A 15,586-nucleotide genomic window follows, 5' to 3' on the forward strand; every position below is an offset into this window, starting at 1 on the left:
TTCCCTTCCCCCAGCAGAATCATCGGGGGCACCACGACCGGACAGAGGGGTGGACGGAGAGACAGGCCCCAGTTGAGACCGAAAACACCGAACCCTCCAAGAGGTCTCAGCCGGACAGGCTCTAGGGGAGGAAACCGGGTTGAAGACTACCCCTGCGAGCGACCGTCTGCCCGGGGCACCGCCCACCCTGGCCGCCCTGTCCAATGGAAACCCAACGGCACTGCGGCACCGCCCATCTGTTGGTCCGGACGCCGCGAGGGCGGGGCCCGCAGTTCGGTTGCGCCGCGGAGCGCAGCTGTGAGCGAGTCTTTCTGATCCGGGGCCCCGGAACCCGAGCTGGAGCTGAAGCGCAGGCTGCGGGGAGCGGAGTCGGGTGGTGAGCGCCGAGGGGACTGAGAGGGAGGGAAGGTTTCGGCTAAAGGACGAGAGGATCGGCCTCCGCGGCCAGGACGGTGGGACCCCGGCAGGCGGGTGTCTGGAGGCGGCCCTGCTCACTCGGCAGCCAAGGCCCGGCCCGCCGGAGCCGAGAGTACACCTCGGCCCCACAGTCCCTGCCCGGCCCTCCCCGACCGTCCCTGAGCGGCGGCGGCAGCGCCCGGAATTCTGCGGGCGCGGGGCGCGAGGCCCCGGCGTTCGTGTCGAACTCGGGCTGACGAGAGGCGGGGCCGGCGGCGGGGGCGGGGGCGGCGGTCGCGGGCCCGGCGGCCTGCGGAAGCGCAGCGTCGGGGCCGCGCCTGCTCGCGGGGTCGGCGCGCCGACTGCGCGGGGGCGTGGCCTGCGCCCCTGACGGCGCCGCGGGGTTGGCCTTTGGTGAGGTGGCTGCAGCTCGCTGCAGGGCCGGCCCCCGGGCCCGACGGTCCCTCGCCAACAGCGGGCTAGGCGACCTGTTGCAGTGTGAAATTCCTCCCCGAGCTTGCTTGTTCTGCAGGTCTCAGGCCTTCTTTGGTCCGCTCAGGGTGAGGGCGGGCGAGAGGCCTGTGAGCTGTTGCTGAGGAGTTGAAATGCTGAGAAGCTGCAGTCCAAAAAATGAAAAACTTTGCAGGAAAAAACTTTGCAACGATTTACCTACACTGCTCGGAAGTGAACGCTAGGCATCTCGGGGTGGCGAGGAGATTCCCTTGAGGGGCGTCAGTGGCCTTTTCCATATGTGATCTCATTTAAACCTCTGAACGACCGACCCTGAGACAAAAACTCCAGTGTTGCCATCAGCAGGGGGAGTGCTGGGGGATCTTGGGCATTGCCTTCCTTCATTTTGCCTACGGGGGAGAGATTGGGGAGGGAGAAGACAAGCACATTCGAAGAGCATCTATGACTGGTGAAGGTTTGGCATCTCTTGCGGTGCCCTGCTGTGGATTAATTGTGCCCTGGGTCCAGAAGTTTCTTTAGAGCCCATTGGCTACAGGCTTCCTGTATTAGAATTCCACTGGTATTTCTTATAATGTAGCTGGAAACTTTACTTAGCTGTTCAGATTCAGGATGCATTCTGTAAATAAAGTAACCCATATGAACTTTCTTACCATTTTTTTAAGCTACTTTTCAGGTAGATTACTAAGACTGGTTGATTGAAATCTATGCTAGGCAAGGACTGAGAAAAAAACATAGGCGAAATAACATCTTGCCAGATTTTCTCTGTAGTGCTTTGTTTGCCCTCTGATATTTACTGGAATGTCATCTAATAATATCTCCTGGCTTGGGTTAAACACAGTGTAGGTTGGGGGCAGAGATGGGCAGAAGGGGGCATCTGAGAGTTCTAAAAAGAAATGAGGGCTTTTCAGAAGGTTGGCGTTGATCAGAAGCTTCTGTATTTTGAACTGACTTACAGGAGCAAATGTACTTTACAGGATATCATTTTCATCCTGGCGAGCACTCCCTTGAGCCCAGCACACATCAGGTTCCAACTCCTTCACGGCCTTCGTTCTTTTTTTTTAAATACTTAGATATACTTCTTTTTTTTTTTTAAATAATTCTTTATTTTATTTATTTATTTTTGGCTGTGTTGGGTCTTCGTTTCTGTGCGAGGGCTTTCTCCAGTTGTGGCAAGCGGGGGCCACTCTGAATCGCGGTGCGCGGGCCTCTCACTATCGCGGCCTCTCTTGTTGCGGAGCACAGGCTCCAGACGCGCAGGCTCAGTAGTTGTGGCTCACGGGCCTAGTTGCTCCGCGGCATGTGGGATCTTCCAAAACCAGGGCTCGAACCCATGTCCCTTGCATTGGCAGGCAGATTCTCAACCACTGCACCACCAGGGAAGCACGGCCTTCGTTCTTAGAGATATGGGATAACATTCAGGGATTGTCCTGTGATTTTGAAGTTAGTGACATTTAGCTTTTGAGGATTCTTTTTCTTTAAGTAGCCATGTCAATGTATAATACTATACACTAGTTACTATAAAATGTTATACTGTATAGTGCTTTATCCTATAATGGCTGTGTCTTGAGTTATTTGTACTTGAAAGGAATACCTGTGTCAGAGGATGGAGGCTTTGAGCCATGTGAATGAAATGAAAACTGGAAGCTTAAAGTCTTAGCTCTGCCTTAAGTTTGTGGCTTTATGAGTGTGGGCGTCTTATTTATTTTGTTCACTGTTGTATCTCAAGCACCTAGCTCAGTGCTTGGCTTGCAGTAAGTGCTTAATAAACATTTGTTGAATGAGTGAATGAAAAAAAAATGTTGCTAACCAATACCCACCCATTTGCCACACTCACATCACAGGGAGGGTGAGGTCATCAGGGATGAAGTCACTAGCCACTGCCAGTCACCTGGCCCAAGGGTAGCCTCATCATGGACTGGCAGGCTTGTTCTGGGCATAGGAGAGATGGACAGTGAATGCCAAGGTTAGTTCAAGTGGAATAAATCAGCTGAGGGTTTCAGCTGAATAAATTGGTTGAGAGTGCTACAGCTCTAGATCTAGAGCTGGTTCAGTGGAACATTTGGGGGTCTCGAGTCATCTGTTCCAAATAGGGCCCGTGTACCTTGGTTCTTGAGCACAGTGCAAGAGGTAGGTGAGGATTCACAGAGAAGGCTATCGGGTAAGTGTTTGCTGAGAAGGAATGAGGCCCCTGATTTTGCTGTTCATTTGGACCTTACTAAACACGGGTTGTACTACCGTAAATCTTGTGCTTGCCACTCCTGGGTGAGTCATTTTTTTTTAAGTGATAAAATATGTTTATTAACAGGATTAAGCATAGCAGCATATTCTTTAAGCTTAAAATATACTTCGGTTGCTCACTGACCTGGGTGAGTCATCTTCAACCAAGAAAGCTCCCCTTCTCTAGACTAGGAGAGTAGTTAATGTTTAGGGTTCATACAGGACTAATTCTGATTTTGGATTTAAAGGAAACAAGGGAGGTATATGTTTTGTTTCCTTTTTAACCCCAGATTAGGTTATTAGGATGGAATCTTTATAGAATCTATCCTAACCCTCTCTGCCTTCTCCCATCACCCTTGCTCCAACCAATGCAGGCCTGAGTGTTTGTTCCAGCATGTCGGAGGGGGAGTCCCAGACAGTACTCAGCAGTGGCTCAGACCCAAAGGTAGAATCCTCATCCTCAGCTCCTGGCCTGACGTCAGTGTCACCTCCTGTGACCTCCACGACCTCAGCAGCTTCCCCTGAGGAAGAAGAAGAAAGTGAAGATGAGTCTGAGATCTTGGAAGAGTCACCCTGTGGGCGCTGGCAGAAGAGGCGAGAAGAGGTGAGGTAGTGGTCATGTTACTCTTGAGAGTGAATTCTAAGAGGTAAAAAGTGGAGGGGCAGAGTCTCAATGGGGCAGACCAAGCTTTAACAGGTCAGAGCCTGGGAGAAGATGATCGTATGGAGTATTAAAATATAGAGTTCGTGTGGTAACTTTAATTCCCTTTCATTTGAATTTCTTCTCAGGTGAATCAGCGGAATGTACCAGGTATTGACAGTGCATACCTGGCCATGGATACAGAGGAGGGTGTAGAGGTTGTGTGGAATGAGGTACAGTTCTCTGAGCGAAAGAACTACAAGCTGCAGGAGGTAAGTAATGGTGAAAGAACGCAGCCTGTGGGATGTTAGAATGCTGGTGTTAAAGAGGAATTGGGGTTGGGAAGCTACTATGAGAAGAGTACGTTGGGGTTAGATCATTTCTAGGGGGGATAGGGAATGGCTTTTTAGGATGATAATGCTTTCTGAACCCTGTTATCCCAATGTCTCCCCTGCTTCCAGGAAAAGGTCCGTGCTGTGTTTGATAATCTGATTCAGTTGGAACATCTCAACATTGTCAAGTTTCACAAGTATTGGGCTGACATTAAAGAGAACAAGGCCAGGGTAAGAACTTTTTCCTGAGCTTACTGCAAAGAGACTAGTTACACTTATTGTTCATTTTATATTCAGAAAAAGATAGTTTTGAAACAGAGCTGGAATCAGCTGCTGTTGAGATGAGAGTAGGGCTATGACCACCACCTGTGCCTTTTGTCTGGTTATAGTCGGGATAGAAATGAGTGAATTTTTGTTTCTTCCTTCCCGTAGCTCATATTGCTCAGTAGTTTTCATTGCCCTATTAAATCTAAGGAAGTGATGCTAAGAACAAAAGAGAGAAACTTTATCAAGAAAAACACCAGGCTTCCAAATTTTATGTATATGTTGTATATGTGTTACCTAGATAAGGGATCATTTCTACTATAAGGCTTTATTTGTGTGCTTTGCCTCTCCAGGTCATTTTTATCACAGAATACATGTCATCTGGGAGTCTTAAGCAATTTCTGAAGAAGACCAAAAAGAACCACAAGACTATGAATGAAAAGGTATGGAGGGAGAGCAGACAAAGCTGTAGGCTGGTTTGGAGGTTTAAAAAAGATTATGTTAATTATGAAGCTGATCAGGATGGGATGGAGGGAACTGGTTGGAGGGTTAAGAGAGGGGATTACTGCTGACCCTCGGATCAAACTCTGTTCCAGGCTTGGAAGCGTTGGTGCACACAAATCCTCTCTGCCCTAAGGTAAGTAGGATCTGGTTAGTGTCTTTCCCATATTTATTCCTGATTTAGTTCCTCCAAACAGATTTCAGGGCACTACTCTGCCGTTCTTTTCTGCCTCTCCCCACTTTCTTTGAGTCATATACTTCAAGATTAGGCCCCTATCGGTCTTTTAAAGGGTTCATCCTAATGCCTTGACCATGATGCTGTCTCCTACCTCTTTCTCCTAGCGCTTATCCAGCTATTTAACTCATCAGGCATAATGGAGATTCAGAGTGTGGGTATTATCTTTGTGGTGAGCAGCAGGAGACCAGGCCTTTGCTCCTCTTAGCCCTTGGGATCCCCCTGCCCTAATTTCCCAGTGGCCCCTCTAACAGCCCAGTGCCCCCACAGCTACCTGCACTCCTGTGACCCCCCCATCATCCATGGGAACCTGACCTGTGACACCATCTTCATCCAGCACAACGGACTCATCAAGATTGGCTCTGGTGAGGGGAGGGAGAGGTTCTGGGCAGGGGAGCCTCGGGAATTTGGGAACCATGGGGGTAAGATGAAAGGAATGGGGGAAGACAGAGCAAAGTTCTGAGGTGTGGGCTGGTGATAAGAGAAAGGACCTTACTAGGGGTAATTTATAGAGAGAGGCCAGTCAATTAGTGGAGAAGGTGTAGGGTCTAATCTTGTACCTTTTTGGAGGGAAACTGGGGTTAATACAGAGATCTTGATAGGAGGTTGGGAAAGGGCAAGGGTTAGGTGTTAGGTATGATTTGAGCCCCTGGGGCCAGACGCTACCAAACCAAAGGACGTTCCAGGCTGTGCCTGCTGTGAGTGCTTTCATTTGCTGTGTATTTGTGTGCAGTGTTTACCATTTCTGTGTGCCGTGTCTGTGTGTTGTTTGTGTGTCCATTTGTCTGGGGCTTGGCTGCTCCATCGCTCACAACTTTTCTCTGTTTTCCTCCCTCCCGCTTACGGGCTGCTCTGTTCCCAACAGTCTTTCATAGGATTTTTGCTAATGGTGAGAGCTCCCTCTGCCCTACTTGGGGCGCTGTTTGTGCTTCCTCTGCTCCCCTTTGCGGCTGCCCAGTGCATGCAGTCGTGGGAGCAAACACCATTCCCCTGCCTAATTATGCCTGCTTGGCTTCTGCGCTACCAGCCCTCCGCCTGCTTGCCTTTCCATAACCTGCTTGTTTCCTATGGATTCTGCCTGGCTGGCCACTTGCGTCCTGGATTCTTACTCGCCCTCATCATCAGGCTGGTTCCCTAAGTCATACTGTGCTCCCAGACTCTCTGTGACTTGTAGTCATTGTTTATGATCCGAGTGAGTCCAAATTGGGCCTGGCCCTGGTTCCTCGTTCAGCTCTGTGGCAGGCAATGTTGAGGAATAAGAGAGTAGAGCAGGGGTCTAAAAATTTTGGTGGATTACAAGTGAAACTGATTTAAGGGTATTGTTTCAGTTTTGAGCTGTTTTTGAGTTTCAGTCAGTAACGGTGGGTAAGAAGGAGGCTGTCTACTTGGTTGTATGTTAATCCTTCTTATCCATCTTCATCCAAGTTTCTGAGGTCTCTTAATTGTTCCAGATTAGGAAGGGCTGCCTGTGTTTTTACACTGTTTGCAGGGTGGATGAAAGAACTAGACCAAACGTTTTCATGTGATCTGGGGTTAGATGTACCTGGGCTTTGGGGAAGGTAAGCAGGTCACAAGTGAGTTTCTCCTTAGACTGTGTTGTTCCTTGCCAGCCCAAAGCCCCCGTGTACCTGTTAGTTTAGTGTGGAGCCTTTGCTGCTACTGAGTTGGGGACCTTAGATGAGAAGCGGTAGACCTGAGAAAGGGGAGATAGGTGGTGTTCATGTTTAGTCTGGAGTTCATGATGGGAAAGGGATAGGTTTGCGCCTGTTGAGGGTTAGAGACTTCAGGAGAGAATTTGTCTTTTGGGGGCCTTTCTCTGGAGTGAGGTGTGCTTTGTTGATGGTGGTCAGATTGTGGGTATCTCCCCTACTCCCAGTGGCTCCTGACACTATCAACAATCATGTGAAGACTTGTCGGGAAGAGCAGAAGAATCTCCACTTCTTTGCACCAGAATATGGAGGTGAGGCATCCCAGTTTCTCTGCCCTGTGCCCATCCCCCAGGTTTTCCACTTTACAGCCTGAGGGTCGGAGGTAACATAACTGAAACTTTTGTCCTTCTCTACTGGCATGCAAAAGTTTTAAGACACCTCTGCCATGTCCTGCCCGGATCCTCTGATTCACCAAAGCTTCTCTGTTTTCCCTAGAAGTCACTAATGTGACAACGGCAGTAGACATCTACTCCTTTGGCATGTGTGCACTGGAGGTGAGGAGACCAGAAGGGTAGGTAGTGGAAAGGGGTCAAATTAGAAGATAGAAGAGAAATGGAGGGTTGACAAGTAAGGTACTGGTCTTGAGGGAGTGACTGTGGGAGCACTGAGGTTCTTAGGTCTCTATTTTTCCTTTTTATTACCCCTCACTGCAGATGGCAGTGCTAGAGATTCAGGGCAATGGAGAGTCCTCATATGTGCCACAGGAAGCCATCAGCAGTGCCATTCAGCTTCTAGAAGACCCATTACAGAGGGTAAGAATCTTCAGGATCACTCCTCCTTAACAGACTTTGAAATGTCTTCAGATTTTTCTTCCTTTTACCTGCTGGGAATATGCTCTCTTCTAAGAGTAAGAAAACATAAAGCAGAAAGGGCACTCAAAGTAGTGAACATTTCCCTAGGTGTTTTTGGTACACAACACACACACACACACACACACATATACACACACACACACACACACACACTCTCTCTCTCTCTCTCTCTCTCTCTCTCACAGGTTAGGGGTTTAAGATGGGTAATATTGGGACTAAAATTTGTGTGTTAACTTAGGTTTGTCTACGTGAAAACAAACTAATTTGTTGGTTACCTCAGGTAATTGGTATACACTTTCAGACAACCATCTTGGTATGTATTTTTCTTTCATATAGGCATGACCATTATTGGCACACACCCTTTTATTTATTTATTTATTTATTTATTTATTTGGCTGTGCCAGGTCTTAGTTTCGCCACATGGGAATCTTCGTTGCCGCATGCGGGATCTTTAGTTCTGGCACACGAACTCTTAGTTGTGGCCTGTGGGATCTAGTTCCCTGACCAGGGATCAAACCCGGGCTCCCTGCATTGGGAGCGCGGAGCCTTAGCCACTGGACCACCAGGGAAGTCCCAACCATCTTGATATTTTTGAACAAATCAATCAGTTTGAATTACTCAAACCAGTCATTTGGGGTTTTATATTTATATAGTTTTAGTTAGGGAAAGTGCCCTGAAATAAATGAGCTAAGATTTAAAGGATATGGGGGGACTTCCCTGGTGGCACAGTGGTTAAGATTCCATGCTCCCAATGCAGGGGGCCCGGGTTCGATCCCTGGTCAGGGAACTAGATCCCACATGCATGCTGCAACTAAGACCCGGCACAACCAAATAAAATTAAAACACAAATCAAAAAATGGAAGAAAAAATTAAAAAATAAAAAGGTTATAGGGGTTATGAATCAGGAAGTAGACTATAGTAAGTAGGGTCTGGACAGGAAGGTCCAAACAAGGTTAGTTTGTAACTCATTAGATGCTTATAAAAGGGAGGAGGATAATATGTATAAAGTGGATAACTAATAAGAACCTGCTGTATAAAAAAATAAATAAAATAAAATTCAAAAATTCAAAAAAAAAGTGGGGGGAGGAGAGAAAAGAAGGAAGATTAGTGGGAAGTCTTGAGGCTAGTGTGGAATAAGTTTCTAGTTCAGTGTCAGGGTGGGCTGTTCAAGTAAGAGATTAGGTATATGGCCTTCTTGGCCTTCCAGATTGAAAGGAGGAGAGCAGGTTAACTGTCATGGGACCTGTGGGGTTAGAGGGAGCATGGGGAAATCCAGTGAATTCAATAAATGATGTAGTGGACAAAAGAAATTGTAGTGGTAGGCTTGGGAAATAAAAAGATGGTAACTTATTGACCACAGTGGGTGAGTTTGGAAAGAGAGAGGTAAATTTGGTGAGGGTTGGAGAAGGTAGGCAGTGAGTGGGCTAATAAAGCAGAGAGATATAGAAAATAAGGAAAAAGAAATCATAAGTTTGAACAGTAAAGAAAAAAAGCTTGCGGTTGGGAGCAGAAAAATAAAACCAGAAGGACAGTGAATGATACCTTTCATATAATACCTTACAGTTTTCAAAGTCCTTTCAAATACATTAGCAATTTGTTCCCTCAGCCAGTGCTGAGCACCTGGTATGCACACAGCCTTGTGCTAGATATAATGTGAGAGAGAGAGACGAACACAGTGGAGTGCTTGCCAGATGCCTGCTCCACTCCCTTGTCCCCTTTTCTAGGAGTTCATTCAAAAGTGCCTGCAGTCTGAACCCGCTCGCAGACCAACAGCCAGAGAACTTCTGTTCCACCCAGCACTGTTTGAAGTGCCCTCGCTCAAACTTCTTGCTGCCCACTGCATTGTGGGACACCAGCGTGAGTCCTCTTAACCCTCCTGGGAATTTTTTTTCCAATCTGGAGCCTTGTAACTCTCACTGGAATGATTCCTTTCCTCTCCTACTTCCAAAGGGATTCTTTCCGTTCCTCCCCCACCCTCCCCCAGGACCCCTTGTGCCTTCTGTGATACTAAGCTGAACTATCCTTCCATAACTTCCCATTCCATCATGCCCTCCAGACATGATCCCAGAGAATGCTCTGGAGGAGATCACCAAAAACATGGATACCAGTGCTGTACTGGCTGAAATCCCTGCAGGACCAGGAAGAGAACCAGTTCAGACTTTGTGAGTAACTGAGAGGTTCTGAAAGGGACAGATTGGTCACTCCCACCCTGAGGTTTCTGTCAACTGTCCATTCTCTGGGAGTGGTGGAATCTGCTATTTTGCTCGTTTCCTTCCTTCCATCTTCCTTCTCTTTTCTTCTCCAGGTACTCTCAGTCACCAGCTCTGGAACTGGATAAATTCCTTGAAGATGTCAGGTGAGAGAAGAATGAGAAAAAAAGCTTCCTTGAGGAGGCAGGGGTGGGTGTCCTAAGGCATCCACGGAGCCGATCCGACCTGTCTGATCTCCACTTAGGAATGGGATCTACCCCCTGACGGCCTTTGGGCTGCCTCGGCCCCAGCAGCCACAGCAGGAGGAGGTGACATCCCCTGTGGTGCCGCCGTCTGTCAAGACTCCAACACCTGAACCGGCTGAGGTGGAGACCCGCAAGGTGGGGCTGTGTGGGTGTGGCTGTCTCTGTGGTCGTGGTGGAAGGGAGAGAGGACATCTCAGATAAGGCTTTGTCCTTTAGAGAGAAGAATGTGTTTCTGCTCCCTGGCGTTCATGTCCCGTGGGCTGGAAAGGCTTCCAGCTCTTGGGGGTTTTTTGCTCACTGGTCCCTACTCTAGTGACCCTCTCTGTCCCCTCTCCCTAGGTGGTTCTGATGCAGTGCAACATTGAGTCGGTGGAGGAGGGCGTCAAACACCATGTAAGGCTCAGGGCCAGGGCTGCATAGGGCTGGGTGGCCAGAGGGTGGGGAAGGGGAGCCTCATTTTCTGACTGTCCTACTCTCCAGCTGACGCTTCTGCTGAAGCTGGAGGACAAACTGAACCGGCACCTGAGCTGTGACCTGATGCCAAGTGAGTCTCTCCTTTCCCTCAGAGGATGGAGAGTCTATGAGCCTTATCTGTGAGGGACACATTCAGGGGTGGGGAAGGTGACAGGGCAGTAACACATCGACTCACGTAGAATGAATATCTTCGCCCCTAAAATTGGAGGGTGGATCTGACAGTTTTGCTTGTGTCATTCTTTCCCAGCCAGGGTCGCCTGACTGGGGCTGTTCCAAGGGCTCTGTGCCCCTCACTGCTGCACTGTACTCACCCTCTCCCGTTTCTCTGTCAGATGAGAACATCCCCGAGTTGGCGGCCGAGCTGGTGCAGCTGGGCTTCATTAGCGAGGTGAGGTTTCTGCCTCCAGCCGCCCCCCCCCCCCCCCCCCCCCCCCCCCCCCCCCCGCTGCCTCCGCTCTCCTCCACCCGGTCTCACTGAGCTCCTCCCCTCTAGGCGGACCAGAGCCGACTGACTTCTCTGCTGGAGGAGACCCTGAACAAGTTCAATTTTGCCAGGAACAGCACCCTCAACTCAGCCGCTGTCACCGTCTCCTCTTAGAGCTCACTCGGGCCCAGCCCCTAATCTGAGCTGTGGCTGTCGCAACATGTGCTACAGCCTTCCTGCCCCTTCCCCCCAGACAGTATTACCCTGTGAAGCCCCGCTCTCCTTTATTATTCAGGAGGGCTTTGGGGCTCCCTGGTTCTGAGCATCACCCTACCCACCCCTCCCCTTCTCTTCCATCCCTCTGCACTTTGTTTACTTGTTTTGCACAGACGTGGGCCTGGGCCTTCTCAGCAGCCGCCTTCTAGTTGGGAGCTAGTAGCTGATCTGCTGGCTCCCGCCCAGCCTGTGTGGAAAGGAAGCCCACGGGCGCTGGGAGCTGAATTCTACAATCCCGCTGGGGCGGACGGGGCGGGAGAGAAGGGTGGTGCTGCAGGGGTGGCCCCGGGGGGCCATTCGATTCGCCTCAGTTGCTGCTGTAATAAAAGTCTACTTTTTGCTACGCGCGTCGTGTGGGTGTGTGGGTGTGGGTGGGTGTGTGTCTGTGTCTGTGTGTCTGTGTGAGTGTGTGTGTGTGTGTGTGTGTGTGTGTGTGTGTGGGCGCGCGCGCGCGCCTGCCTCCCCCGCCAGGGGGCGCGGAGGTTGGGCTGCAGGTGCGCAGGGAGAGCGGAACTGGCCGGGGAGCGAGGGCGGGGCCAGGGCAGGTAGAGCTGCCCCGCGGCGAGCGCTGAGGGACAGATGAGGTGCCGCTGCCGCTTCTGCGTTTTCGGTAATTTCTGGCCCCTCCGGTCGCGTTCTCCCCTGAGCGCCCACCCTGGACCCGCCCTACGCCCCGTGGCCGACTCGGGGCGGCAGCGAGGGGCCTCCGCCGCCTCCTCCGCCTCCTCTCCCGCTCAGGCCTGCCCCTCCCCCCGTGCTTTGCAGACGCGGCCCGGGGGCCCCGGCGGCTCATGCACGTGGGCCTGGCGCTGATCCTGGTGGGCCACGTGAACCTGCTGCTGGGGGCCGTGCTGCACGGCACCGTCCTGCGGCACGTGGCCAATCCCCGCGGCGCCGTCACCTCGGAGTACACCACCGCCAATGTCATCTCCGTGGGCTCCGGGCTGCTGGTGAGCGGGGCCGGGCCGTGGGGCGGGCGGTTGGCGCTGGAGAGCGGCGCGGGCCTCAGGTTTTGTTTCTTCCAGAGCGTTTCCGTGGGACTTGTGGCCCTTTTGGCATCCAGGAACCTTCTTCGCCCACGACTGGTGAGGGGATTTCTGGAGCTTTAATGAGGAGGCCCGGCGTCAGGGAAATGGGGGCTGACTCAGCTTCATCTCTAGTGGGAGGAGGAGCCTCAAATGGAGTCACCGAGGTGTCAGTGGGAGAGGCAGCCATCCCCAGGCTGCTCACCCTGACCTTCTGCCCCTGTCAGCACTGGGCCCTGCTGGCACTAGCTCTGGTGAACCTTCTCTTGTCTGCTGCCTGCTCCCTGGGCCTCCTCCTTGCTGTGTCATTCACTGTGGCCAACGGCGGCCGCCGTCTTATTGCTGACTGCCATCCAGGACTGCTGGATCCTTTGTTACCACTGGACCAGGGGTCTGGACACACCGACTGCCCCTTTGACCCCACAAGAATCTATGTGAGTCCATTCTCTTCCCAGCCTTTTGGCGGTCCACAAAGCCTTGGTCCTGCCCTTTAATCGCCCCTACTTGCCACTCCTGCCCTGCTTCCTCTGGCCTCCCGCCCTTCCTTCACCTTTTAGGATACAGCCTTGGCTCTCTGGATCCCTTCTTTGCTCATGTCTGCGGCTGAGGCTGCTCTATCTGGTTACTGCTGTGTGGCTGCGCTCACCCTACGTGGGGTTGGGCCCTGTAGGAAGGAAGGGCTACAGGAGCAGGTAAGGAAGATGCACAGGAAGGGTTCATTCAACACAAATTGTGTTGAAAAGATGCTGAATTATATACAGGGCTGGAGTACTAACCCCACCCTCTTCTGTAGCTGGAGGAACTGACAGAGCTTGAACTTCCTAAATGTAAGAGGCAGGAAAATGAGCAGCTACTGGATCAAACTCGAGAAATCCGGATATCACAGAAAAGTTGGGTTTAGGGACAGGTAATGGGCCAGGAGGATTGTGGCCTGGGGAAGGGCGGTGGCAGGGACCACTCTTAGAACTGGGTTGGGCCTTTGCTATGCTGCTTGCCCTCTGACGCAGGCTCTTCCTTCTGTCAAGCAGGTGCTGATCCGGAGGCTCAGTCCACAAGGATCTTCCACTGACCCCTAGGATATGTTTATATAATAACAGTTGTAATAAAAGAACTTCTACTTGATTATGATTCCTTTTGGGGGAAAGGGGCGCTGGGCTAGTGTTGGGGGTGAACTTGATCAAAGAATACAGTGGTCTCAGTTACTTACAAGACTTTAATGAGGGATGGAACCTACTAACTCTACCAGTTACTGAAAGGAGAAGCTGGTGCTGGGCAGTCCCCCGCACCACTGACTGATGAACTTCAGCACGTCTTGGCACACAGGGCTGTGGGAGGTCTGTGAGGAAACAGAGGGCACGAGAGGAACTCAGCAGCGCTGGGAAAAACATCCCTGATACAAAAAAAACTTGCTCCATCTCAGTGTGGGGAGCAGGGTTCAGGCCTGCACCTGCCCTCTGGACAGCACCTCCCCCACCCGGCACAGTTGCTGGTGGGTTCTTCAGCGCTGTTCTCCCTACCCCCATCTCTCAAGCCTTCCTCTCTAACCTTGATGGCCATAAGGAACTTATTCCAGTTGTCCTTGTTAGCTGCCTTCCCTGGCCGCTTAAATTCAATTTTGTTCCTCAGAATGGGGTATCCTGGAGGGGTGGGGGGAGAAAAAAAGATGACCTGGAGATTGCGATGGATTGAGGGGGAAGAATGAAGAGCAATTTAGGGGTGGAAAGTAGGATGTTCTTGTCTTCTGCATCCTTGACTGAATCACAGTAAAACAGTTTCTTGATCCTGCTGTTTTTCCCTCCTTTCCACCCACCACAGAATATGGGGTGCTGTAGGGCTCTGTACCTGTAATGAGGCAGGGCAGTGCCCGAACTCCAGTGCTGGCCGCCACCAGGGAAGCCTCGTAGGCACCACGCTCATCCCGAGGCAGAACCTGCTCCAACCGCTGGTCCATTGAGATTGTGAGCACCCAGTCTCGAACTTCTTCTCTCTGAGCCTCCTGGGAAGGACAGAGCAGCTTCACGCAGGGCAGGGCAAGTAGAAGGGGATGGGTAGAGGGTTTGCTGAGCCGTCATCCTGTGTACCACCTTTCACCCACAAATGATCCTCCTTGGATTGGTGGTCACAGTCACAGCCTTAGCTTTTTCCTCTGCTTCTACTCTCGCTGAACGAACAGTGAGGGCTGAGGCCCTTCCACAGACGTTGCTGACTGATGCCATTACAAAGTGTTGGGAGGACCATCCTAAAGTGTCCTCCCTTTCCAGTGCACTCACACTCGTGAGGCCTCCTGCTCTCCAATCCTGTGCCCTTACCGGGACGTGCTGCTTGGCTGGGAGTGGCACCTCAAAGGGAATGTCTGTATCCTGAAAGTCAGAGTGGTCAAGGGCATCCAGAGTCCCTTCTTCGATTGCCTGCGGCAGAGTGGGCAGCCATGAAATAGGCACAGCTTGTGACAGGCAAAACCTCCCAACCTCTGGGCACAACTGCCCTACTCACATCTGTCAGATCCAAAAAGCGGTTGAGGAAGATGAAGGCCATGTTCTCCCAGCCAACTGCCTGCACCAGAGAAAAGGTGCAAGTGGGAGTGAGCAGCTGGGCGTGGCTGTGTTTCTCCAGGATGCAGGGGGGAGAACCCAGGAAGATACAGGAAAATGATCTCCTCCATAACGTCAGCCCCACACTCAGCTCTGCTCCACCTGAGCAGCTGGGATTTCCTACTTTCCAACTTTTGATTTCCTTCTCTCCTGGGCCCCGCCCTTGCTTGGCCCCATTGCTCACCTTGGCAGCAATGCCTGCTTCATAGAAGGCCTTGTCTGCAGGTAGTAGCTGGGTGTGACGTAAGAGTGAAACAGAAAGCTTGGCAGCCACAGTTTCCTATGGATTAAAGTCAAAGCATTATGATCCTGGCACTATGTGACTGAGCTGCCAGACCAATGATCTTATAACTAAGGCAGGCAGCCACAGAACCAGAAGACCAACAATCAATATTAAATTGCTCTGGGTCATGCAGTTCTGGGTCTTAGTTTTTTTTTCATCTGCACAAGAGAACTGGACCTAGGTTATTTCTAAATTTCCTCCCACCTCTAGAATTCTATTGTCCAACTCCAGGAAATAAATATACAATATACTACCATGAATAAGCCAAAGGTATGTATATATTATAAGAGGTCAATGCAGAAATCATGGAATTTGAATGTTTGAGCGTAATGAGGCTGGAGCTTTGTGGGCACAGAGCCCTAAGAAGGTCAGAGGAATACAAAGAAAACCATCTCAGCAAGGGTAAAGAGAAACTAGGAGAGCAGTGAGCCAAGCTTGAGACTGTCCAGATCTTGAATTCATTCAACTTCATACATTTGAA

At 50.9% G+C, this 15,586-nt stretch overlaps 3 protein-coding genes across 3 annotated transcripts in view; 2 read left to right on the plus strand and 1 right to left on the minus strand.

Moving 5' to 3' along the window:
* The first annotated feature begins 266 nt into the window (after positions 1-266).
* NRBP1 (nuclear receptor binding protein 1) lies at positions 267-11,549 on the plus strand. The gene is made up of 18 exons (XM_068564832.1): positions 267-376; positions 3,459-3,688; positions 3,874-3,996; positions 4,186-4,287; positions 4,674-4,763; positions 4,917-4,957; positions 5,327-5,421; positions 6,933-7,016; positions 7,201-7,259; positions 7,419-7,517; positions 9,302-9,434; positions 9,634-9,739; positions 9,883-9,933; positions 10,032-10,167; positions 10,372-10,425; positions 10,513-10,576; positions 10,839-10,894; positions 11,000-11,549. Exons 2-18 carry the CDS (start codon positions 3,479-3,481, stop codon positions 11,102-11,104), a joined length of 1,608 nt encoding a protein of 535 aa, XP_068420933.1. The 5' UTR covers positions 267-376; positions 3,459-3,478; the 3' UTR covers positions 11,105-11,549.
* Positions 11,550-11,828: 279 nt separating this feature from the next.
* KRTCAP3 (keratinocyte associated protein 3) lies at positions 11,829-13,353 on the plus strand. The gene is made up of 6 exons (XM_068564833.1): positions 11,829-12,156; positions 12,232-12,291; positions 12,459-12,665; positions 12,789-12,923; positions 13,025-13,138; positions 13,260-13,353. Exons 1-5 carry the CDS (start codon positions 11,998-12,000, stop codon positions 13,130-13,132), a joined length of 669 nt encoding a protein of 222 aa, XP_068420934.1. The 5' UTR covers positions 11,829-11,997; the 3' UTR covers positions 13,133-13,138; positions 13,260-13,353.
* A 77-nt stretch (positions 13,354-13,430) lies between these two features.
* IFT172 (intraflagellar transport 172) overlaps positions 13,431-15,586 on the minus strand; it is a 41,505-nt gene continuing 39,349 nt past the window's right edge. The window contains exons 43-48 of the mRNA XM_068564830.1: positions 15,007-15,102; positions 14,725-14,784; positions 14,541-14,639; positions 14,074-14,227; positions 13,777-13,868; positions 13,431-13,567 (exon numbers count right to left, since the gene is read on the minus strand). Coding sequence (XP_068420931.1) covers positions 13,478-13,567; positions 13,777-13,868; positions 14,074-14,227; positions 14,541-14,639; positions 14,725-14,784; positions 15,007-15,102 — 591 coding nt within the window. The 3' untranslated portion in view covers positions 13,431-13,477. The remainder of the gene's footprint in view (positions 13,568-13,776; positions 13,869-14,073; positions 14,228-14,540; positions 14,640-14,724; positions 14,785-15,006; positions 15,103-15,586) is intronic.

The sequence above is a fragment of the Eschrichtius robustus genome, chromosome 15 (genome assembly GCF_028021215.1).
Source record: "Eschrichtius robustus isolate mEscRob2 chromosome 15, mEscRob2.pri, whole genome shotgun sequence".
NCBI lineage: Eukaryota > Metazoa > Chordata > Mammalia > Artiodactyla > Eschrichtiidae > Eschrichtius > Eschrichtius robustus.

What these genes read in the sequence shown, in the direction of transcription:
- KRTCAP3 (XM_068564833.1), top strand. Translation starts at nt 11,998, where the DNA reads ATGCACGTGGGCCTGGCGCTGATCCTGGTGGGCCACGTGAACCTGCTG. An exon ending in CCGTGGGCTCCGGGCTGCTG is followed by an intron (nt 12,157 to 12,231) that starts GTGAGCGGGGCC and finishes TGTTTCTTCCAG; the next exon opens with AGCGTTTCCGTGGGACTTGT. An exon ending in ACCTTCTTCGCCCACGACTG is followed by an intron (nt 12,292 to 12,458) that starts GTGAGGGGATTT and finishes TGCCCCTGTCAG; the next exon opens with CACTGGGCCCTGCTGGCACT.
- NRBP1 (XM_068564832.1), top strand. Translation starts at nt 3,479, where the DNA reads ATGTCGGAGGGGGAGTCCCAGACAGTACTCAGCAGTGGCTCAGACCCA. An exon ending in AGGAGGGCGTCAAACACCAT is followed by an intron (nt 10,426 to 10,512) that starts GTAAGGCTCAGG and finishes CCTACTCTCCAG; the next exon opens with CTGACGCTTCTGCTGAAGCT. An exon ending in AGCTGGGCTTCATTAGCGAG is followed by an intron (nt 10,895 to 10,999) that starts GTGAGGTTTCTG and finishes CCTCCCCTCTAG; the next exon opens with GCGGACCAGAGCCGACTGAC.